Source organism: Amblyomma americanum, chromosome 1 (assembly GCF_052857255.1).
Source record: "Amblyomma americanum isolate KBUSLIRL-KWMA chromosome 1, ASM5285725v1, whole genome shotgun sequence".
Taxonomy (NCBI): domain Eukaryota; kingdom Metazoa; phylum Arthropoda; class Arachnida; order Ixodida; family Ixodidae; genus Amblyomma; species Amblyomma americanum.
This window is the reverse complement of record NC_135497.1, coordinates 382260474-382284475: the sequence shown is the minus strand read 5'-3', so window position 1 is coordinate 382284475 and position 24002 is coordinate 382260474. Positions and strand designations below refer to the sequence as shown.

Here is a 24002-nt window from a genome sequence, read left to right as displayed (position 1 = left end):
ACCATGTAAGTAAAGGGATAAAGGAGGGAGGGAAAGAAGACATGCAAGAAGAGGAAATTGAAAACTAGATTACCAGGAAAGACGCCGCGCAGCAACGGAACAGCTGTAACTCGGTGCAAATAGTGGCGCATGCGCAGTAGCGACTAAAGACGCTTAACCGAAACGCGCCGCTGACAAGCCTAGTGTAGCTTTCGCTACGAAAGAAACATACAGAGGCGTGCAGTCAAATAGCATTTCATTTTGCGGGTGTATGGCAGGATAAAAAAGAAAATTACTAGCGAGGGGAAGGCGAAGAAAGGCGTAGTAACTGACACTCTCGGTGGACACCCAAATTGTGCCTTGAAGGAATGGCTCAAGAGCGGAGTGGAGGATGGTAGTGGTGAAAAAATAAATGTCTGGTTGGTGAGTCTCTGTGCATTCCTCGAACAGAGGGGCTTGACCTCCCGTCTGTTCTTCGCCAGGTAGTTACACGCAGTGACCGAACTATCCGCGAGTGCTACCTTGGACGATTAACAACTGGAAGCCCCACTCCAGTTGTTGTCAATATAGAGCTGTGCGCGTATGTTTTCATTGCTCCATCATGAACTAATCATGCGGGCAACCTGTACACATTTCTTATTTTGTACATATTTTGTGTATATTACCTCTCCCCCTAAACTGTCTTCCTGTCCCCTCACCTCTTTCATTTCAATTCTCCATTCTGTCTGCTATCCTTTATTTCCGCTGTCCCAGCTCAGGTGCTTCAATATCGATGGCAGATGTCGTGGGTAGCAAAAATCTTTTCCTTCCGGTTTATTATTATTTTAATAAAACCACCTTCTGGAGGTTTACCTTTGCTAAGCCAGAATATTGAGCGAAAGCACGGTTTATGAACATTGACACCACCGCCATGTACCTCAAGGCGCAATTCAGGCGACTGAGCCAGTTTTGCACCTTTGCTTTCCTCAAAATTACCGCAGTCCACAACTTTGTTGACCAAATGTATGCCGGTGGCCTATTGCTCCAGGGCCATGTTCCCCACCCCCCAATCCCACTCATTCTTCCTGGGAGGCTGCTTTATGGACCGCTCAGCCCGCCGGCCAGAAATGGCTGGTTTATCAGGACTTATGTGAGGCACAACCCCGTGGGCTCCTGGAGTAGTGAGAGACCACCCTAGAAGATTTTTTTCTTTTCCTTTTTTAGCGTTATTTTTTGCCTCAAGACTTATGGGGAGTTAGGAAGAAAAGAGAAAAGAAAGAAGAGATAAGAGTGGGTGGGTGGTAAATAAAGCAGGAAAGATGTGCCGATCTAATGAAGGCGAGGAGGGAGCGGTGATGTGGCCCCAGCGTCCAATCAATATATGAGGACGGGTTGTCTGGGTGGAGACCCGCTGCTGCCAGGTAGCGAATTCTAGTTGGCTTCTGTGCCGGGCATTCACACAACAAGTGGTGAATGTGAGCCTCAGTGTCTTTTGAATTGCTAACTGGACATCCTAGGCGGGCATATGAGTGGCGAAATTGAGGCCACGTTCGAGTTACGACAGGAGTGAGGGTAAATCCAACCCGGATCCTCTAGAGCACAACCTCCACTGCACAGGTAAGACCGCGGGGGAGGGTTATCGCACACGGAGGGACGCGAGCACGTGTGCGGCGCCGGAAGTGTTCCATTCTTGTGAGAAGGAGGGTAACATCATCGATACTTAGGAGTTGAGGCCTTGACGTTGGTAGGGTTGGCAAGCGGGTTGCAGAATCTGCAGCTTTGTGAAGTGAGTAGGTCACATGGGACCCACTAAATTCGAATGGCTTGCGGGATGCGAGCCGCCAGGCGATGTATATTCTGGCACTTTTCTAGGATGCGGCTGACGCGTCGGAGTTTATGAGTTGTTTGAAGGGCGTCAGTACGGATGATAATGTGGGCTGTAGGAAGCAATGTAACTGCTACTACAGAGCGAAGGGCATTTTGTATAGCAAGCAGCTCAGCATAGAAGGAAGTAGGGAGTTCCGCGAATCGAAACCTGGCCGTCAAATTAAGTGCAGGCTGGCATGGAGAGCAAAGCGCAGACGTCGTTACACAGCCCTGGATACTGGCATCAACATATATAATTGAGCCGCGGGGTAGGTGACTATCTTGTTCCGCTATTCGATCGCGAAGGGACGACGCCGCATAAGGTGAGGTTGGGCGACGTAGATCGGTAGGTTTGTGGTCGCTCAGCTGCACAAAGTCCCATGGAAGAAGAACTGACGGTGGCGGCGACAGTATGATGTGTGAGGAAGCAAAGAGCCGGAGTGCTCGCGGTGAATGCAAAAGGGAGGCCTTAAGGCTATGAGCATCACGGCGCTGCTCCAAAAGCTCGTCAAGGGTATTTAACTGAGCATTTTCTTGAACTGCCACGATCGGCGTGATGCGTGGAAAGCAAGTGATAGCGCTCATTGCCTCTCGATTGACGGCTTCCAGACGATCCCAATGAGCTCTAGATAAGTATTGGAACTGTGCTTGGTAAATGAGGCGCGGTTGCGAAACCGCTTTCACCAGATGTCGTGCGATATGTGAGCGAGCGCCGCCGGTTTTGCGAGCAATACGCCTGATTAGGCCCAAATTCTGCAACGGCTGTTTTTTTTTTTGCCTGAGAAAGCCAGGCGGTATTCGTTCCGGACTGATGTATCCACGAACCCAGAATTTTCAATGTCGAAGATTCTTGAACTGGGGTTCCAGATAGTTAGAGAGGGATTGGCGTGGCAGCGAGTTTACGGCGTCCCCAGCGGTTGGCCACTGATATGAACGTAGTTTTGCTCACTAAAAGCTGTAGGCCGACAGACATAGCGTAATTGGCGGTAATATCTAATGCTGACTGTAGGGCCGGCGCTTGAGTTAGCAAGTCATGGTGAGTGCTCTATACCGTGATATCATCGGCGTACAGTAAGAACCTAACGTCAGTGACATCATGTAAGCGCCATGCAAGAGGAATGAAGGCAATATTGAACACTGTTGTTACAGCTCCGAGCCTTGGGGTACACCGCGAACAGATTCAAATAATCCTATGGAGTCACCACTGAGGCGTATGGCAGATCGTCTGCCTTGAAGGAAGGACTTTATAAAATTGCATACTCGAAGAGGGAAATGCAGCATGTCAATAGAATACAAAATGGCAACATGACTTATATTACCGTAAGCCTTTTCGATATCCATGGCGAGGACGGTACGTACACTGTGGCTGCCAGTTGATGACCGAACTTGCGACGCCAAGACAGCCAAACTATCTTCAATGCCGATGAACGGACGGAAGCCAATTTGGGCGGGGTGGTAGAAACCGTGGTGCTCCAGCCAAAAGGACATTCGTGTGGCTAATATTTTCTCTGTCAGCTTGCAGAGTGTTGATGTTAGAGAAATAGGCCTGAAGTTGCCAAGATCCGTCGTTGGCTTCCCTGCTTTTGGAATTGGGATCACAGTGGCCAATTTCCAGGTCTCAGACACAGAGCCGTTTAGCCATACTGTGTTAATGGTGTCGAGAAGTTGAGGGAGGACAGCATAACTCATGCTCTTGTACACCTCATATGGAATGGCATCCGGACCGGGCTATGTCTTTCGTTTAGCCTCATCTATTGCTGCAAGCAACTCAGGCATGGTAAAAGGAGACGCAATACCCTCGTCATCTAGTGCTGATGGCAGTTTACCTACAAGAGCTGGAATCTCTGACAAGTTAGACTGGGTAGCTGAGGGTGGCAATACATCATATTTTGGAAAGAATTTCCGTGCCGCTTCTCTGGCAAAATCAACCAGATACAAGTTAGCTCCGAAGCATGCGGTGCTAGCTGCGTCGGGGCGACGGTGACCGTGTTTCATTGCACGGAAATATCGCCATAGAGATGGATTCGACGACATCACAGAAAACTGCTCGCACCACGCATGCCACTGTCTTCGTGATAGATCGTGTTCGCATTTGCGAGCCATAGCAGTAATATAGTTCAATCTTATTCCTGCCTGTGCAGATGTGGGATCACGTGAGGCTGCCAGCTCAGCCTGTTGGCGAGCAGCGCGTAAGTTTAGCAGACCGATATCTCGAACCGATCGATCGATGTCTGCCCAGGTGCAGGTGGTAGCCCTGTTTAACGCGCATTGCATGCGATCAACAAGCGATGGTGACGACTCTGCAGGGATATCCTTAAGAATAGCACGGAAACAATCCCAGTTGACCACCGTGCACTTGCGGCGTAACCGGCGAGCACGTGATGGATGGACACCGATGATTATAGGGTGGTGGTCACTGCTCCAACAGTCAGGCTCAAGGTGCCACGAGGGAGTGCCGGGGCCAGACCACCATGTCAGATCAAGAGCAGTGGTGGTACTGTGACTTTGACGCATAGCCCGCCTTGCTGAACTGGGGTGATTTAGAAGAATAAACAACGCCTCCGCGAAGGCATCCCGCACACGCCTGCTGCGGGGGCTCGAAGTACGGTACCCCAATCTGGGTGTGGGACGTTGAAGTCACCTCGACTAAAATCGGACACCCGGGGTATTTCCTACGCACACTCTATAACCAGCCCAGATTAATATGGGAGGGAGCGCCACCCGCTGGTCTTACGTAGTAGGATACCGTCTCAACAGTTGCCTACGGTAATTTTACAGCAACTGCAGCTACCTCCTGATACGAGGTGCACCACTTTTCCAGAGAGAGGCGTACGTGAGGGAAACGCGTGTTAACGTACACCACCGCCTTTCCCGGAGGGGAAGCAGTGTGCACATGATGGTCGTTCATCGATGGCGACGCATAACCACTGAAGCACGGAATTGCTGGCAAGGCTTTGGGCTCCTGCAGTAACATTGCCCACACCTGGAGCTTGTGCAAGCGAAGACGGATTTTGAGCTCTCCCACTTTAGTGGAGAGGCCTCTACAGTTCCGCTGGAGCACACCAAAAAAGCCGGAACGCGCCATCTTTGGCTAGTAGTCCAAGCGTTGCAAGAGAACAGATGTCAGGTTGGATAACTGGGTAACAATGAAGCGGAGCAGGGACGCCTTAGAGTTATCTGGAAATGTAGCAGGTACTCTGGGAGGAGCAGTGAAAGAAGCTGGTGGGCGGGACATGTTCGGTGCTGATTCATCATTTCTTGTGGCGGTGTCAGATCCCGCTGCATGTCTACGGCGGGCAAGCAGTTCAATGTGTTGTCGAAGCCTTGAGATCTCTGCCAAAAGGCGTGCAATTTGGTCGTCAACTCCTATCATGTCATCGTTGAGAGGTTCCGAGATGCTACGCTGTTTGTAGCCTGCCGATGTCGGCACTCCTTACGCACTTTATTGCTATTAGTCTGCTCGGTAGCAGTTCCATGCGTGTGCAGCATGTGAAGTTCGGGCCACTAGTCATCATCCGACTGGAGAGGTGGAAACTGGTTGGAAGTCTGCACAAGGGGCGTATTCACATTATCAGTCATTTGCTTAGAATACCCACGACGTATCTTTTCTGTTGCCTCCTGCTTTGTGGGGCATGTGGCTGATGTGATGTCGTGGTGGTCAGTTTTGCAGAGGCTACATCTGTACGCCGCTGCACCTTCTGACGCAGGTTGAACTTGAGTTGTTAAAGGGCAGGATGTACGCATATGGCCAGGTCTGAAGCAACTGCAGCAGTAGACGGCGGTTGGTTTGTATGGCGGCTGAGGCCGCAAAATGCAGCCATAATAGCACAAGCAGTTCGGCCATGTTGGTGGGCCTTTCAGGGTGACGATGCATGAGCGCCGTTTTCCCTTGTAACGTGCTTGGATCACTCGGTGAGTGGGACAATAAAGCTCACGCTGAAAGGCGGCCTAGTCCTCATTAACATCGACGTTGTAGACAACACAACGTTGCAAGCCGGATCCATAAATCAGGTACACCTGTTCCGGTACCGAGACCTCGCTGCTAAATGTAATGCACTGTAGCGTTTGCAGACGTTCCACGGCAGCTAAGGTCGGGAGACACACAGAAATGGTATTGGACTTCTTTCTCGCCGTAATGCCGCGAAAACCTTTCATTCCGAGACATGCATCCAGGTTTGCCTGCAGAATTCTTGTCGGTATATCTGTAAGGCTTTTCGTTGCCCGAGATTTGATAGTGGCTTTGTAACTCACTGAGCCGTATGTAGACACAACTGGGCGGTCTGTAGTTAGGCAGGAACGTTTGCCTTCTGAGCCGCCGCTGTCCGAAGAGGAACCCGTTGCAGCGTCTCCCGAAGGGCGCTTTTGAGGAGAGCGGACGGCCGGTGGCCCTATTGGCGGGGCTGATGAGAGGTCCATTGGAGTGCTCAACGTGCCATGTGGTATTGGTATGGGTCAATCCAGAAGTACAGGCTGAGCAGCCGTATCTGTGTTCCGTCCAGAGGGTAAAACACTCACGAGTTGTTGTACATCTGGAGAAGGCAAGGCAGGCACCGTATCTGATGAAAAAAGGGCACGATTTTGGAGGTCCGGCCCATGTTCAGTGGGCTGTTGTACTGTCGGAATGCCAACGAGGCAAGCGGCGCTGGCGGAGCTACCTCCACCAGCACGTCACCGGAGGCGCTAGGCCTAGTCGTGGTCCGCAGTTCAGGTCCAGGAATAACTGCGTGACATCTGCTGTATGACACGCAACCAGGCGGCGACTGGGCGTCCGAAGTCTCCTCGGAGGGCGTGAATCCAGTTCGTTTGCTATAGGAAACGTGGTTACGCGACAGGCGAGATTTTAACAAGAGCGATGTGAAGGCACCTTAACAACAACACTTCGCCTTCCTTCCTTCCTTTTTTCTTCTAATAAAAGTTGCTTCCATCCATCCATCTATCCCCGTTTTCCCCTCCTCACCCTTCCCTGACCAAAACTGAGCAGGTGGTCTGGCGCGGATTGCAAATCGTCACCATGACATCACCTTTCCTCATCTCCCTCATACATAGAAGGAAGAAATCTCCAACCTGTCACTTATGCCTAAGGACCAGAGCGCGTTTTTAAACATACATATCAAATTTGCCCAGCGGTAGATGGGAGCCACTCTTGTTCCACTCCAAGGTAGATGGCAACCGTCCCTGCTCTTGGAAAATTCACATGTGCGGCAGGGAGCCGTAGATAGGGACCAGAGAAGCGTTGTGTTGTGTTGTGTTGGGTTTTATGGCACATAGGCAGCTAAGGCCATCATGCGCCAGGCTGATGGCATAGAATATTTCGTGCAGAATGTTTACAAATGGAATTATTGTCGATGGTGTAGGCCTAAAATAATCTACTGTCTAGTAATAACATAGAGGAAGGAATTTGGAAAAGGCTTATTGTAAAAGCCTTAAAATAGGTCAGGTAGCCTCAGCGGCTCTCCGTGGCTGGGCAAAAATCCTGAGGCTCCCAACCAATCAAAGAAAGACCTCAGCCTTTTTCTGGGCAATGAGAAACGGGCTGAAGGTGTATATGCAATAAGCGAGGCAGTGGTTCAAAATTTAAAGTTTTTCAAGTACGCCTGCTTCTTTTAAAATCTAAAAATAGAAGGTTTGTTAATATGTTAACAATGGCATTATCGTCTAAGAGCAGTGTTGGATGAAAACGAATGAATTCATTATAAAATTGACTAAATACTTTTTGTTTAGTTCCAGTTTCACACAAGAAAATAAAATGTGGTAACCGCGAGCTTATCTCCGCATTTTTGGCACACAGGTTTGTCTTGTTTTGTTCTTAGTAAGTTGTGCGTATGTTGCGTGGGGCCTATTCTGAGCAGCATAAGATCACTTGAAACGTTCTTGGAGCACACACGGCTTAAATTCACATAAAACTGGTTTTACCAAGTGTACTTTACTATTTAATTTATTGTTCTAAGCCGACTGCCATTTTTTTAGTTTCCTTGCCAGTAATTTAATGCAATAATAAAACGGTATATTTACTTGTTTATTTCGTTGCCACGAGCTTTAGCAGCACACACATCTGTTCTCTCATTGCCTTTTATTCCCGCATGACTCGGGACCCAGCACAGGTTTATATTTTGTCCTTGAGCTGTGGCAGTTACCCTGCTGGGTATGATGAGCCCTAGAAGAGGGGTGCTTGCATTTTTAGAATGGAGAGCTGTAAGTACACTTCAGTAGTCTGTGTAAATAATAGGATTTTTGATGTGCTCACAGAGTATTTTTTCTATGGCCACACATAATGCGTAGCACTTTGCAGTGAAGATGGAAGAACACTGTGGTCGTCTTACTTTTTCCACCGAATTTCCTCACACCACTGCGTTTCCTGTGCATTTATCTGTTTTTGATCCATCAGTATAAAATTCTGTAAAACTACTGTACGTTTCTTCAAGAGCACGGAATTCCTTTAATATATGTTGCTGCGGAGTTTGTTTTTTAAGGACATGTGTAAGAGTGAGGTCACAGATTGATGTAATATTATACCATGGATGTAGCGGCCCTCGTCTTCGAGCAATGCCAGCTAATACATTCATTACTCTGAGGTTTTGGCACATATCTTCAAAACGCAGGAGAAGTCGCCTTATAGCTAATGGATTGTTGTTTAGATGGGCACTTTGTGAATATTTGGTGAAAGATATATTTAGGTAGTGAACGGATTTCTAAAACGTACGAGAATGTGAGAATGGTTCTTCTGTCTGTAAGTGATGGTTCGTTGGTTTACACACAAAGACTGTTTATGGGTCACGTCCTGTATGCACCAGTGGAAAGACGGAAACCCAAATTATGTTCTGGGCCCAGCTGTTCAAGATACGATTGCCTCGCTGATCCATAAACTATGCATCCATAGTCTCATGTAGAGCGTGCTACAGAGCGATAAATCTGTAAAAGACAAATCCTATCGGAACCCTTGTGTTTTCTTGAAGGTAATTTTAGTATATTCGGAAATTTAGAAGCTTTTTTTGAGGGTGTCCATGTTTGTAGTTTGTTTACGGTCGGCTGTATTTGCCTCTCATACGATGTAAAGCTAGAGGATGTGCAAACAATCTGGAGATCGTAGACATAGACTGAATACAAGATAGAATTTGAAATTATTTTTGCTATTGAACTCATTTTTACTACAAAAACTGGGTGCTTAAAATGCACCCCTGAGGCACGCCGTTCTCTTGAATGAAACTCTTAGAAAAAGTGGCACCAATTCGTACTTGAAATGAACGGTTGGTCAAATAGTCACTCCAGCATTTCAGCATTATACCGCGGATGCCAAGGTGTCCAAGGTCGCGCCGTATGCCAAACCTGCATGTGGTGTCATGGGCTTTCTCCAAATCGAAAAAGACCGTAAGGCAGTATTGCTTGCTTATAAATGCTTCTCGGACTGTGTTCTCTAGGCGGACTAGATGGTCTGTTCTAGAGCACGCCTTTTTAAACCCACACTGATGGATGTCAAGAAGATCACGGGATTGCAATGGAAACATTAATCTAATGCAAAGGACGCTTTCAAAGGATTTGGCAGGTATGCTTATTAGGGCTATTGGCCTGTAATTGCCAGAGGAGGTAAGTACCTTTCCCGGCTTCTACAACGGTAGAATAATTGCTTCTTTCTAAGCATCCGGTATCTCTCCTGATGACCGTATTTTGTTAAAAATTTCCACAAGCGTGTCTACAGCGGGTTCGAACGGTTGGGTGAGCATTTTATAGTGGACTTCATCTGGTCCTGGTGCTGCCTGTTTACAGGAAGAAAGTACGCTTTTAATTTCTTGTAGTGTAATTGGGCTATTATATGCTTCGTGATCACTGCCCTTCATCGGCAGTCTTTCTTTTTCGGCTGTGTTTTTATATTTAAAAAAGATTCTCTATAGTGAGAGGAGCTAGATGCAGTGTAAAAATGTTCACCTAATATTTCAGCTTGTTCTTTGAGATTTGTCTGTGCACCAGGGGCTGCCAGAAGAGGAACTGTGAACGGAGAGTGACTACCAACCAGTTTGTGTACTGACTCCCAAATATTTTCGATAAGACTTGGCTGTTTATCGAGAAAATTAAACGCTGCCAAGATGATTTTTTTCGCATTTCGACGTATGTACCGCGCTTTTGCTCTTGCTTTTTTAAAGTTTAAAAGGTCCTCGTGTGTGGGGTATCGGCGAAATATACCCCAAGTTTGTTTTGTTGTTTTTTGTTGCTATGCAATCTCGCGTTCACCACACTTTATGTTTGTGTTGTACTATTCATGAAGATATGGGGATAGCCAAGTGTGTGGCAGCAAGAATAAACTTTGTGAACTTTTTATTTATTTCATTTACATTAAGATTTTCTAGCGCAATATTTTCTAACGTAGCTCTGTTCTAGAAAGCTGCCAGTCTGCTAAATTGAGCTTCCAATGACAAGCAGATTTCACCAGGAAGATGATGGCTTCCGCATATGTAGTCTAAAACATCCCATTAGAATCGCTAAAAACTGATGGAAAGCTAAAAGACAAATCTGAAACACCCATTCTTCCTGAACTAGAGCAGCAACAAGTAGGTTTATTGGTGTTCTATAAACAGATATTGTTGGATAGTATAAAATCCTCAATAAGCTGACCTCTGCTATCGGTTTTCTCACTGCCCCAGAATCAAGAGTGTGCATTAAAATCGCCAGCTATCAAGTATGTCTCCGGTAACTGCTCTAAAAGTTTCTCTAATTCCTGTTGTATTAGTTCGACAATATGGTTGCAGATATATGCTAAAAATGTATTGGTTTTGTTACCAACCACAGTGGCTGCTACGGCATTGAATCTAGTTTTCAGTTTGATCTCGCCAGCTGCTACTCGAAGTTACACAATGATGCCTACGCCTCCGGAGAGTCTGCTCGCCCCCTCTCGGTCACTGCGAAAGAAAGTATACTTCTTTAGCACCTTTGCGTGCTGAGGGCATAGATTGGATTCCTGCACACATAAAGCAATAGGGGAAATTGGGTTTAAATTGTCTTTTATGTCGTTAGAGTTATTTACGGGACCACTGCATTTCCCGTGTATTATGAAAGCCATCGTAGTGTTGCGTGCGCATGTGCAGATTAAAATATGTGACATTCCGTGTATGCTACGAGGATCCACGTTCGACGGCGCGGCGTAGACGGAGACCCGTGACAGCGGCATCATCAATTACCCAGCCATGCTCTTTGAGTGACGACCAGAAAAACCGGACCCGCCGCCGCCCCGAGGAAACAGGCTTTATCCTCCCCAATTTCCGGGCCACTGGGACAACATTCTTTCCCTCCCCCCCCCCCCCTTTGTCGTGGGCTATCGCCGGGAAGGCACCCACAGCTTCCCAGAAGGGCCGTGACGGACACCTGTCATGGCGGACAGGCAGTACTCGCCAAGAATGTGGAAAGACAGGCGCTAGTGAATTAGCTCCGAAGAGAGAGCCTGTGTATACTCTCACTTGAGAGAGAGTGGTGGCGTTTTGTTGTTTATTTAGTTTGTATTGTTAAAAGACTCTGGGTTCGAGGCTAAGCCCAACCCAAGGGGGTTGTCCCCATCTCGCATGTTATTTTGGATTGGAGAATTGATGCTTTGGGCGGGCCACTGGAAATGACCGCCCTTAGTCCTTTGTTAATCAAGTGCTTAAAAGCACATGTAAACGGATGCAGTCCAGTCTGAGCTGGGGCTCCATGCTTAGCATGTAATGTGATGCTACTTAGGCACTAACCTGCCCGGTCGATGAGTAAAGTTGTGCAAAGTTTGTTCTGTTGTAAAATTATGCTCTGCTGTCATCATCTACAAGCTCGCCTCCTGTTCATCTTCCAAGCCGAACGACACTAGAGGAAGGGTTTGTGATCCATCCTCGAAGAAACGGACGACTATTGAAATTCTACTGCATCCACGCTCAGGACGACATCGTTAGCGAAGAGGGCCTTCAGCGCCGAAGCCCGACGGCGTGCAGCTTCTGCCAGCAACCGCTCGAGCCCAACTCCGGAGCCACTCCATCGCCCCCATGAAGTCGTCGGCACGTAAGCTCGGACGCCCCAGCCTCTGATGTATAACCTTAACCATGTGTAATTATTGAATATACCTGTTTGTTTAAACTGAGCCATACGGTGTCTCTTTGCCTCTCCGTCCCGTGTGGACCTGCGCATTATGGGGGTCATCACACTGGTGCCAGAAGTGGGGTCTCAAAAGCAAATGTCCTCTGAATGCTGTGACATTCATGACTTCAAAATTGTAATCAAAAGGGAATCACGGGACTGATTGTGGGACTTTTACCCCCATTTGAGAGGCTTGAGGCACTGGAGGGCTTGAAAAAAAAAATGACTGTATCTGAGGGAGCTCCCACTCCACAGCCGTCGCTCGGAGCAAGCATGCTGGCATTAGGAAGCGTCATTCCGACGTTTACGGGAGATAAGACAGGGGTTCCAATCTGCGATTTCTTTTCCATGCTAGAAGAGATTGGGAAAATGGGGGGATGGTCCGATGCTCAAATGCTGGGAATGGCGAGGTGTAAGATGGCAGGAGCTGCTCATGATTTTGCATGGCGAGACGAAAAAGTAAAATCCACAAAATCATTTGCGGAATTTAAGAAGCTCGCGTTTGAGCATTTTGACACTGAACCACGTCACGTGCGAGTACAGAGGTTCCGTGACGCCGGACAGATGGTAGGGGAGGACGTGCGAACGTTTGCGTCGCGGCTTCAGCGCTTAGCGCGCGATACGTTAAGCAGGGAGGAGGAAGGAGACCAGCTTAAGAAGAAATACGCGGAGGATATACTTAAAGAGGAAATGACCGCTTTGTTCGTGGCTGGTCTGCAAGACCCCGTGCGCCGGTTCGTGCTCTCGCGCAAGCCGAGCAATTTCGACCAAGCCGTGGAGGCCGCATTGGATGAGGAACAAAATGAGGCGTTAACGACAGCCGCAGCGAGAGTACGCGTCATAGAGAGAGCGGTGCTCAACCCTGAGGTTGCTCTCTTGACAGAGCGGTTAGATCGCTTAGAACAGCTGCTATCTCAGCAGGTAGAATGCCAGGTTGAAGCGCGCGCTCAACAGCGCCCATTCGCTGGAAACCGGAGACCGCCACAAAGCTACAGGCGCGGTATGCGAGATTTTGAAGAAATCGTATGCTTCGCTTGCCAGGGTCGCGGACACATCGCCAGGTTCTGCCAAAACGTGCGCCGTGGGGAGCCACAAAGAGAAGCAGGCGAGACACGCCCTAAGCAAGCCTACAGCGGGGCTCCAGATACCGAGTCAAAAAACTAGTTAGTCCTCCCCAGCCTGAGGAGCGTGGGGAGGGAGCAGTAGATGATGAGGTGGTGGTAGTTTGTGTGGCCGACGAGGCATGCCCTGTTGTGCGTTGCAAGTTAAATGGTTGTTGTATGGAATTGTTGATAGATACGGGGTCAAAGGTGACATTGCTTAAGGAGAGCAGTTTTAACACGCTTCGAAGGAAGGGGGACCGCGAGGTGTTGGAAGCGTCTGGTGGTATGGCAACCAAATTTGTAGGCATAACGGGGGATCCTCTTGGCATAAGTGGACTCTACCGGTTACACTTCTCTCTCGGCGGAATTGCATTGGAGCACCCCTGCTACGTATGCCCGGACACGGTGTCTCTGCCAAACGGAGTGTCAGGTATATTAGGGCAGGATTTTTTGAGAAAAGGGAAGGTAGTAGTGTCATTCTCTGAGGAAGAGGTTAATGCGGGCGGCTCAAAAGTTCCGTTTTTGAATAGGGGAGGGGCTGAGATTCGCATTACCGATATTGACACCCGTCAAACAGTGGGATCATTGGAGAAGGTATATTCGCGGGTTGCCGTCAGGCTGGTCGAGGAGGCGGTCGTCCTTCCTTGGTCGGAGCACATTTTGTACGCGTTTGTGCCTTCAGATGTAGAGAGCGGCGCCGTGGGAGTGCTTGAGCCGGTCGACTCTCTCAGCAATGGCCTGAAGGCAGCCGCGTGCCTCGTGACAGTTAATGACGCCCACAGAGTGCCCCTACGGGTGGTTAACTGTAGCCAGCAGCCACTGAGCCTTCCCAAGAACAAAACATTGGCTTTCTTCACCTCTGCGATAGAGCAACGTGAGCCCACCGATACGGTACTCGCCACTGTAGAGCATGCTAGTCCTTCGGCTGCTCCAAAGGTGTCGTTCGATCTTTCTCACGTAAAATCCAGGGAGAGGGAGGCTCTGGCTGGTTTACTGAACGACTACTCGGAGGTATTCGCCGCGTCCAACCTGGATTTGGGCTGCTGTGGCGTTATAAAGCACAGGATAGAAACCGGCACTTCATCGCCCGTTTACCAGCGTGCGTACAGGATTCCTTACTCCCAACGTGAGGAGATGGAGCGGCAGGTGCAGGACCTGATTGATCGCGGCATTGTCGAACACTCAAAGTCACCCTGGGGAGCACCAGCACTATTGGTGGAAAAGCCAGATGGCTCATATCGATTGGTAGTGGACTACCGCAAACTAAATGCCGTAACTCGCATCGATCCCTACCCCATCCCCAATATACAGGAGACGCTTTATCAGCTGGGCTCTAACAGGTACTTCACGGTAGTGGACATGGCGGCGGGATTCTGGCAGATAGCAATGGATCCGGCAGATGCCGAGAAAACGGCATTCAACACGCCCTCAGGGCACTATGAATGGAAAAGAATGCCGATGGGTCTGGCCAACAGCCCTGCTGTCTGGCAGAGAACCGCTGATGTTATCCTGGCAGGTCTTCTGGGGAGGCTGTGCTTCGTGTATATGGATGACATTATCATATACAGTGACAGTTTTGATAGCCATTTGCGCGATATTGAGCAGGTTTTGGTGCGACTAAGAGCAGCGGGTCTCAAGCTGAAGCCCTCTAAGTGCCAATTCCTCAAAAACGAGGTGAAATACCTCGGGCACGTTGTTTCAGCTGACGGCGTGCGACCGGACCCTGAGAAACTAAGGTGTGTCTCAGATTTTCCATCCCCGACTAGCGTCCGCCAGGTCCGGCAGTTTCTCGGCCTGATCGGTTACTACCGAAGGCACATAGAGGAGTTCGCCAAGCTCGCTAAGCCGCTCACCGCCTTAACAGCCAAAAATGTCGCCTTTCGCTGGGACGAAAACGCGGAGAATGCTTTTGGGGCCCTGAAAAGGAAGCTAATGAGTGCACCGCTGTTGCGCCACCCGGATTTTAATTTGCCCTTCGTTATGGCCACAGATGCGTCAAAGTTCGCAGTTGGTGCCGTGCTCTCTCAGGTTATCGAGGGCAAAGAACATCCCGTTGCTTTTGCTAGCCGACAGCTGAGCCCCACAGAGCAAAAGTACGGAGCTACGGAAAGGGAGTGCCTCGCCGTTGTTTGGGCAGTAAAGCACTTCAGATGCTACCTTTACGGCCGCAAATTCAAGCTAGTCACAGACTGCCATCCTCTGAAATGGGTGATGAGTGTCAGGGACCCTAGCTCGCGACTCGCTAGATGGAATCTACACCTGCAGGAATACTGCTTTGAAGTTGAGCACAAGTCAGGAAAGACGCATCTGAATTCTGATGCACTCAGCCGCACAGCTGCCGTGGCAGCTATAGATGAGTTTGTCCCCGTAGTCGACCCCGCCGAATTACGCACAGAGCAGTGCAAAGATCCTGACCTGAAGCGAATAATCGAAAGCTTAGAGGGCGCACCGTCTCACCCCGAACAGCTAGGTTATTTCATTGGCAAAGACGGCACCCTGTGTCGGCGCACGAGGCCAACCAGGAAAGGGAAACCAGAGAAAACCGCTTGGGAGAGAGTCGTCATACCTCGGTCGTGGACAGAAAGGGTTCTTCGCGCGTTTCACGATGCGCCATGCGCCGGTCATTTTGGCGTAGCGAAGACACGCAGGCGTGTGGAGCGTTTGTACTTTTGGAGTGGCATGCGACAGGATGTTAGAGACTACTGTGCGAAGTGTCATTCCTGTCTCGAAAGAAAAACACCCAAGGGACGAAGACCAGCTCCAATTCAGCCGTTCCCTGAGGTTTCGGCTCCCTTCGAGCGGACAGGTATGGACATAATGGGCCCATTGCCCACGACCACTTCCGGAAACAAGTACATTTTAGTATTTGTCGACCACCTTTCAAAATACGCGGAAGCGGTAGCACTCCCAGATCAGAAGGCAGACACGGTTGCAAGAGCATTTGTCGAACAGATCGTGCTCCGACATGGACCCCCGAGGCAACTCTTGACAGATCGGGGAACGAACTTCGTGTCGCAGCTAATGAGGAGAGTTTGCGAGCTGCTTAAGATCGCTAAGAAGCAGACAACACCGTACCATCCGGCTTGCAACGGCGCGGTGGAGCGACTGAACCCAACCGTGGCCGGGTTCCTGTCGCATTTTGTTTCGCGCGACCAGCGGGACTGGGACTTGTGGCTCCCGTATGCAATGTTTGCCTACAATTCCGCAGCACACGAGAGCACGGGCGAATCGCCATTCTTTCTTCTCTACGGCCGAGACCCGGACCAGCCTAGTGAAGTGCCAGAGGGCCCCCGTCGTGTCCCATACGCTTCACTGGACGACTATAAGGTTGAGCTAGAATCGCGCTTGCAAGTGGCGAGGGACATCGCAAAGGAGTCCTTAAAGAAAGCGGCGAAGCGCAGGAAGGAGGTGCACGATCGCAGTGCTAGAGACGCGCCGTTTGATGTGGGGGACAGCGTGTACATTGAAAACTGCCAAAGGCAGATTGGGCTAGCTCGTAAGTTCCAGACGAAGTGGAGAGGACCGTGCGAGGTTGTCGAGAAGCTTTCTCCGGTAAACTTCAGAGTCCGAGACGTGAACCGGCGTTTGATAAGGATACACGCAAATCGCCTCAAGTCGGCACCGGTTCAGTATTCACGAAATGAGGAAAGGGAAAGCGCGGATTTTGATGGGGACAGAAGTGAAGCGGAGCGCGCAGATAGTTCGCAAGAAACGCCCTCTCCTGCATTTGTTCGGCAGGCGCCCGAGGTGACGGCTGGAATGCCACCGGATTTACTTCATGCATTGCTAGAAGAAGAAGCGCGTGAGGTTGCCGCGCAGATAACGCCAGGAGAGGCTCCTGCCACGAGCCCTCGCGAGTCCCAAAGCAGACAAAGGGGCACAGACTTACTTAGTATGACTCATGAAGGCCGATATCCGCTGCGAAATCGGAAAGCTAAGTCGGACTAATGGCGTAAACAGAGCGGAGTTTTGAACTGGTTAGAATTGTGTAATGCCACAGCTCATAACATTGCTATGTGCTTATGTGTTAAGTTATCGGAGTTGGTAGTTAAACCTTTCTGTCATTAAGTAACACCTTCACAGGAGAGCATGCGGAGCGCATGCAGAACCTGCCCTACTTCCTTTCGTTATCTATATTTTTGTCTGTGCCGTGATCGTGCTTGAAGTGGGAGCTCCTTTAACTGTGGTAAATTTATTACGTCCAGTTTGGACTAGAAAAGAGAGGCTTGGGTGCTGAGTTTCATGTTTATCTGTAAAAGAAGATCAGTGCTGCCCCTGGAGACGCCAGTATTGACAGCGGAGGCATATGGTGTTGTGCAGTGGTGTTGAGTGCAGCGAAAAGTGTTTTGTCGGACGCACTGTGCGAGGCGATTCAGAAAGACAAGGGGAGCTGCGTGGACTCAAATGTTCGGAGAACATTCTTCTGGAGGGTGAGCGAGTGTGACATTCCGTGTATGCTACGAGGATCCACGTTCGACGGCGCGGCGTAGACGGAGACCCGTGACAGCGGCATCATCAATTACCCAGCCATGCTCTTTGAGTGACGACCAGAAAAACCGGACCCGCCGCCGCCCCGAGGAAACAGGCTTTATCCTCCCCAATTTCCGGGCCACTGGGACAACATTCTTTCCCTCCCCCCCTTTGTCGTGGGCTATCGCCGGGAAGGCACCCACAGCTTCCCAGAAGGGCCGTGACGGACACCTGTCATGGCGGACAGGCAGTACTCGCCAAGAATGTGGAAAGACAGGCGCTAGTGAATTAGCTCCGAAGAGAGAGCCTGTGTATACTCTCACTTGAGAGAGAGTGGTGGCGTTTTGTTGTTTATTTAGTTTGTATTGTTAACAGACTCTGGGTTCGAGGCTAAGCCCAACCCAAGGGGGTTGTCCCCATCTCGCATGTTATTTTGGATTGGAGAATTGATGCTTTGGGCGGGCCACTGGAAATGACCGCCCTTAGTCCTTTGTTAATCAAGTGCTTAAAAGCACATGTAAACGGATGCAGTCCAGTCTGAGCTGGGGCTCCATGCTTAGCATGTAATGTGATGCTACTTAGGCACTAACCTGCCCGGTCGATGAGTAAAGTAGTGCAAAGTTTGTTCTGTTGTAAAATTATGCTCTGCTGTCATCATCTACAAGCTCTCCTCCTGTTCATCTTCCAAGCCGAACGACACTAGAGGAAGGGTTTGTGATCCATCCTCGAAGAAACGGACGACTATTGAAATTCTACTGCATCCACGCTCAGGACGACATCGTTAGCGAAGAGGGCCTTCAGCGCCGAAGCCCGACGGCGTGCAGCTTCTGCCAGCAACCGCTCGAGCCCAACTCCGGAGCCACTCCATCGCCCCCATGAAGTCGTCGGCACGTAAGCTCGGACGCCCCAGCCTCTGATGTATAACCTTAACCATGTGTAATTATTGAATATACCTGTTTGTTTAAACTGAGCCATACGGTGTCTCTTTGCCTCTCCGTCCCGTGTGGACCTGCGCATTATGGGGGTCATCACAAATAGATAAACTTTTATTGGGGCCCCGTGACTCGGAGCTTCATAATTTTTGATCGATCCAAGGACCTCTGCCGTCCGTCCGACGTGGACGGCACGGGGCTGGCCTTGGTCGTGTCCATCGCCTCTGCAGAGGTGCTGGACGAGCATGCATGACGCACGCCAACTTTTGAGTTAGACCTCGACCTGTGGGAAGAGTTCTTGAGGCCCGCTGACCCGGGGGTCTGCGCAGCCAACTTTGGTGTTGGCGGAGTAGTGTCAGCTACTCCACCAGGAGGCGCGGATGGCCCTGCCATAAGCCCACTGCTCGCGGCCTGCACAGGTGCCGAATCCAGATGTGATGTGCCACGCCCACGCACCAAATCGGCGCGGTTTGTTTTTTGTAGTGAAGGAGAATCTGTTTGTTTCGGCGTATCGCTTTCTTGCTTCCTCGAAAGAAACGTTTTCAGTGGTTTTCAGAGTAATTATTTCTTTTTCTTTCTTCCAGGTTGGAAAAGCCCTTGAGTATGCAGCATTGTCTCCTTCACAATTTGTTCACCGCAGGGCAGCAAAACATTCATCTCACTGGTGGTCCTTCGAAGAGCATTTCGCGCAAGTTTTGCTGCCGCGACCACTCTGTGTGCCGTGGCCAAACCTCTGTCAATTGAAACATCTGCGTTAGCTGGGTATATATGGCCTTACATTTATTTTGAGGTACCCTACTTCAATGCTTTCAGGTTGTGTGTTGGTGTGCCAAGTGAGAATTGGGTGTTTCGTACCAATTTCCTTGTTATCCTTCCGGATATTTATCTGCTGAACATTTATGACATCTTGGTGGGCAAGGACTTCAAGCTCTTTTTTCAGAGAGGTGAACAAAATCAGTTTCTGATATGACGCCTCGGGCTGTGTTCAAAGATCGGTGTGACGTGATGGAGACAGGAATCTCTCCTATCGATACAATGTTTGCAAGTTTCGAGCGCTGGACGGTGTCACTTAGTTCGAGCAGCAAGTCGCCCCTAGCCATTTTTGATAACTTGTACCCAAAGCCCAAGCTATCTGTCAGTCACTTTGCTGCCAGGAAAGGGGAAATCTGTCTTCCTTGTTTTATTTCAGCTTTGCTATGAATGACATAAAATTTTGGAAATGACACTTTTCTTTTTTTTGAAAATCTCCATCGTTACGCCCTGTTTATAGTGAGCGATCAGGTTTGGAATGGAGGGGAGCAATAAAAAATTTAGTTTTTCACTTACGGTGCCAGCCACCCACCACGGAGCCCAACAAGCGGTCGGGACAGGAACTTGCACGTAAGCCCTACCCACGCCAGCTGTGCACGTCAACTATAACCAAGTATGACGCAACTCAGGGTAGTTGGCCACACAAGGTTAGCCCTAGCCGCCCACGAAGAAAGGAAAAAAACCGGGAAACGAGGCGGAGGCAGGAGAGTCGCCAGAAAGAAGATAGGAAAGTAACAGGTAGAGAGGAGCACAGGAAAAGGTGACTGCCGATTTCCCCCTTTCGGGACAGGTCGGAGGTGCCGTCTACAGGAAGCTGGGGCCAAAGTGGTGTGTTGCCTCCGCCGTGGGGCCTTTAAGGTCGAAACGCTCGGCATCGGCTCAACCACCAGGATTCCCTTTTCCCCGGACACGGCGATGCCACGCACGGCTAGGCGCGGGTGCTCGGGTCTGTGGTGATGCACTGTTCACCATCATCCCCCTTCAGGAATGTCCCTGCGGATGCTCGCAAACCCGTAGTGTCGCCACTCACAAACGCCTGCAAGCTGCAGACTCCCCCCTGCGGGGGTGACCAGCGAAGGGGCCGAGCTTTTAAGACAGAGGGAAAGGGTCGAAAAGGAAGGAAGAGGCCAAAACAATACCCCCTTGAGGGGTTTTGGTGAAAAAGAAAAACGAAGGGGGAAACTGTATAGATGCGCGAAAGGAGGGGAGATAAGATGAAAAAGAAACCCGAGGGGGAACAACCAAAAAAGAAAGATGGCAGCGGGCTGCACTCCACGCAAGCCACCGAAGGCCATATCTCCTGGGGAGACAGGGACTGAACCATGACTGAACATATATTCAGGCCGAACGAACGGTTTCCTCCTCGGTCGGCGGCGGTCACCGGTGCAAAACCGGGAGCTGCGTTGCCGCGTGCACTCTCGAAAGCAGCCGCCGTCACTTAGAAAGGGATTACAGCGCCCGTGTGAATACCACTCAGTAGACTTCAGAATGAAAGCGAAGGCCGTTCCCTGCTGCTACGGTCTCGAATTTCAGTCTCCCTTCAAGGGACCGAGTTGGTTTCGAAATGTTCGGCTGAAAATAAATATTTGGTTGTGTCAATATTTTCGAACTTTTGGTTCCTTTCAAAAATTTACTGCGACTGTACGACCATAGCACAAAAGCTCTGCTCAAGGCACGCTCCAAAATGGCGATTCCACTTTGAGAGAACTTCGCCGAAGACGTACAACTAAAAAAATTTATGCAACGTCCTGCGGCGCGATTTGCGCAATGCGGTGCGCAATGGTTTGCTGCCATTAAAAATATGAATAGGAAACGGGGCAAAAGTGAAGCGGACACAAGAGTCCATGAAAGCTGTAGCCCATCTATTGCGAAATACCTCACCCGAGGCCGAATTTCTTGAATGATATGTAAAGTCTACCGGTGCGCAATGACCCATCGGTTGCTGCCATTAAAATAAATTCTATGCAAAGTCAGCGATATATTATAGGGATGAAAATTTAACCTAAACATGTTTTTTCACGTGCCTTTGTGCAATTTTTAAAACAAGCTTTTTGAGTTCGAAGAGCGTTTTTTTCGGCATAACATTGAGAGTGGTCTAATGCAATACATTACAGTCAAAAAGAGTTAATTCGCAGGCTGGTTAACTAATACTGAGTAAATGTTTCAAATATTACCGTTAAGCTTCGTAATTACTGAGAGGCGTGTAGCCCACCTTAAGTAATCTTCATATCTGATTTTGAATTTCGAAAACGCGGTTTCCCTGGGCGCTCTGGGCAAATTCCGTCTACATCGTGCCAAAATACGTATACATTCGAGGACTTCTAAAGCCCAGCTAGCAAAAAACAGTCAAAAGTTGTTGGGCCACAGCCCCGATGGTAACCACGTTTTCGAAAGTATAAAAAATTGATTTGGGTATTATTTACGGTAAGTTAGCGCCTCTCAATAATTAAGGATCCTAACAGTAAAGGGGAAAAAGTTAATTACGCTATATTCGTTACCAGCCTGCTAGTTAGCACATCATAGCTGTGTTCTGATGTGCTACATCACTGACAATGCTTTGCCAGAAAAAGCGCTGTTGGGGCTCAAGAAGCCGATTTTAAAAATTTCTGAAAGTGCTACGTGAGCTCACAAAGGCGTGTATTCTGCAGATTGCGGGTCGCGAGTTATCGGTACGTGCAAAGCAACAAGAAATGTACTCACCTGTCAACTCGGTGGCGGCAAATGGTTGACGATACCTAAGAATAAATATCAACTGCAGAATGGAGGAACCACGTCCGAATGCTGCAATATTGTCACGTAGTGGTGACGGCAGTCGAAGCAGCGATGAAGACGGACGAAAGGGTCTTCTAAAATAAAACTGTTTATTGGGCTGACTTGAACTCAAAATGAACTGAATCACTCGGCTGCGGCGAAGCGACAAGCGTGCTCGGCGGTCGTCGAGATTTAGAAAGCCCGCCGCTGTCGGCCGTGCTCAATTTAAAGCTGATAGCGAACTTTCGAGATAAAGGGTACAAAGTTATTAGAACATTCCGGAACAACGTAGAATCAGCTCTGCCTGGCTGCGATCAATCGAGATAAATCTAGTCGTGTCTTGCGTCGCAAACAAACTGATAAGGTGGCATGGCAGCCGATTTGAGAAACGAACGAACACTGCAAATATACGCGGCATTACTCCCCTCTCAAAGAAGCATCGACCCGATGCATTAAAACAAATAATGCGACTAGTCAGGAAAAAAAACTGATCTTGCGAAAATAGAGCACGGAAATGCAGCGGCCTTTAGCGCGCATATTACGGCTTCAGACGGACTACATGAACAACTTCTGGTCGTACGCGGCGTCGCTGGGATGCAGTTATTGCGTCAAGAATGACTTCATAACCCAGTCCACCTAGCCGACGAAGAACCTTGTACGGGCCGAAATAGCGGCGTAAAAGCTTTTCACTCAATCCACGGCGGCGAATCGGCGTCCCCACCAAGACTTGGTCTCCTGGCTTGTATTCCGCGTTGCGTCTACATAGGTTGTAGCGTCTGGCGTGGGACCGCTGCTGATCTTTGATCCGTAACCGGGCAAGTCTTCGAGCTTCTGCGCGTTGTAGGTAGGCGACAACGTCGACGTTCTCTTCTTCTGTAACGTTGGGCAGCATGGCGTCTAGCGTGGTCGTGGCCTCCCTGCCATGGACGAGCCTAAAAGGCGTCATCTGAGTAGTCTCCTTCACTGCGGTGTTGTAGGCGAAGACGACTTAAGGCAGGATGACATTCCAGGTTTTGTGTTCGGCATCGACATACATGGCGAGCATATCGGCGATGATTTTGTTCAGGCGCTCGGTCAGTCCGTTGGTCTGCGGATGGTATGCAGTTGTCCTCCGGTGGCTGGTTTGGCTGTAACACAGGATGGCTTGCGATAGAACCGCCATGAATGCTGTTCCTCTGTCCGTGATGAGCGCATGGGGGGCGCCGTGTCGAAGAAGAATGCATTCCACGAAAAATTTGGCGGCTTCTGCTGCTGTTTCGTTAGGTAGGGCTTTCGCCTCGGCGTAGCGCGTCAGGTAGTCGGTCGCTATGATGATCTAGTTATTTCCAGATGTTGACGTTGAACAGGGCCAAGTAAGTCCATGCCGATCTGCTGAAAGGGCCTTGAGGGAGGTTCAATGGGGTTCAGAAATCCTGCTGGTCATGTGGGAGGGTTCTTTCGTCGCTGACACTCTCGGAAGGTTTTCACGTAGTGCGCGACATGAGCAGACAGTCGTGGCCAATAATACTTGTCTTGAATGCGGCGGAGGGTGCGAGTAAACCCGAGATTTCCAGCAGTCGGCTCGACGTGTGACGCCTGTAGAACGTCTTCGCGGAGACAAGCAGGTACAACAAGGAGGTAGGCTGTTTTGCTCGCTGTAAAGTTCTTCACAAGAACCTCATTCTGCACACAGAAGGAAGACAGTCCTCGCTTGAATGAAGCGGGGGGTGAAGAAACCCTGCCTTAAAGGAACTCGTTGAGGCGTTTTAGGTCGGGGGTGCGAGCGTTGCTGCTGAGCAAAAGAGCTGGGGCTAATGGGTCCCAGGAAGGCGTGCTCATCGTCGTCCGGCGGCGGTGTATCTACAGGGGCTCGTGAGAGGCAGTCGGCGTCAGAGTGCTTGTGTCCGGACTTATAAATGACGGTGACGTCAAACTCCTGGAGACGCCGACTCCATCGAGCGGGTCGGCCAGAGGGGTCCTTCAAATTGGCAAGCCAGCAGAGCGCGTGGTGGTCGCTGACCACCTTGAACGGTCGTCCGTAGAGGTA

General features: G+C 49.7%; 1 protein-coding gene across 1 annotated transcript in view; it reads right to left on the bottom strand.

Moving 5' to 3' along the window:
- Positions 1–24002, bottom strand: part of LOC144122782 (uncharacterized) — a 32069-nt gene that overhangs the window by 6704 nt on the left and 1363 nt on the right. The window contains exon 2 of the mRNA XM_077655816.1: positions 21926–22128. Coding sequence (XP_077511942.1) covers positions 21926–22128 — 203 coding nt within the window. The remainder of the gene's footprint in view (positions 1–21925; positions 22129–24002) is intronic.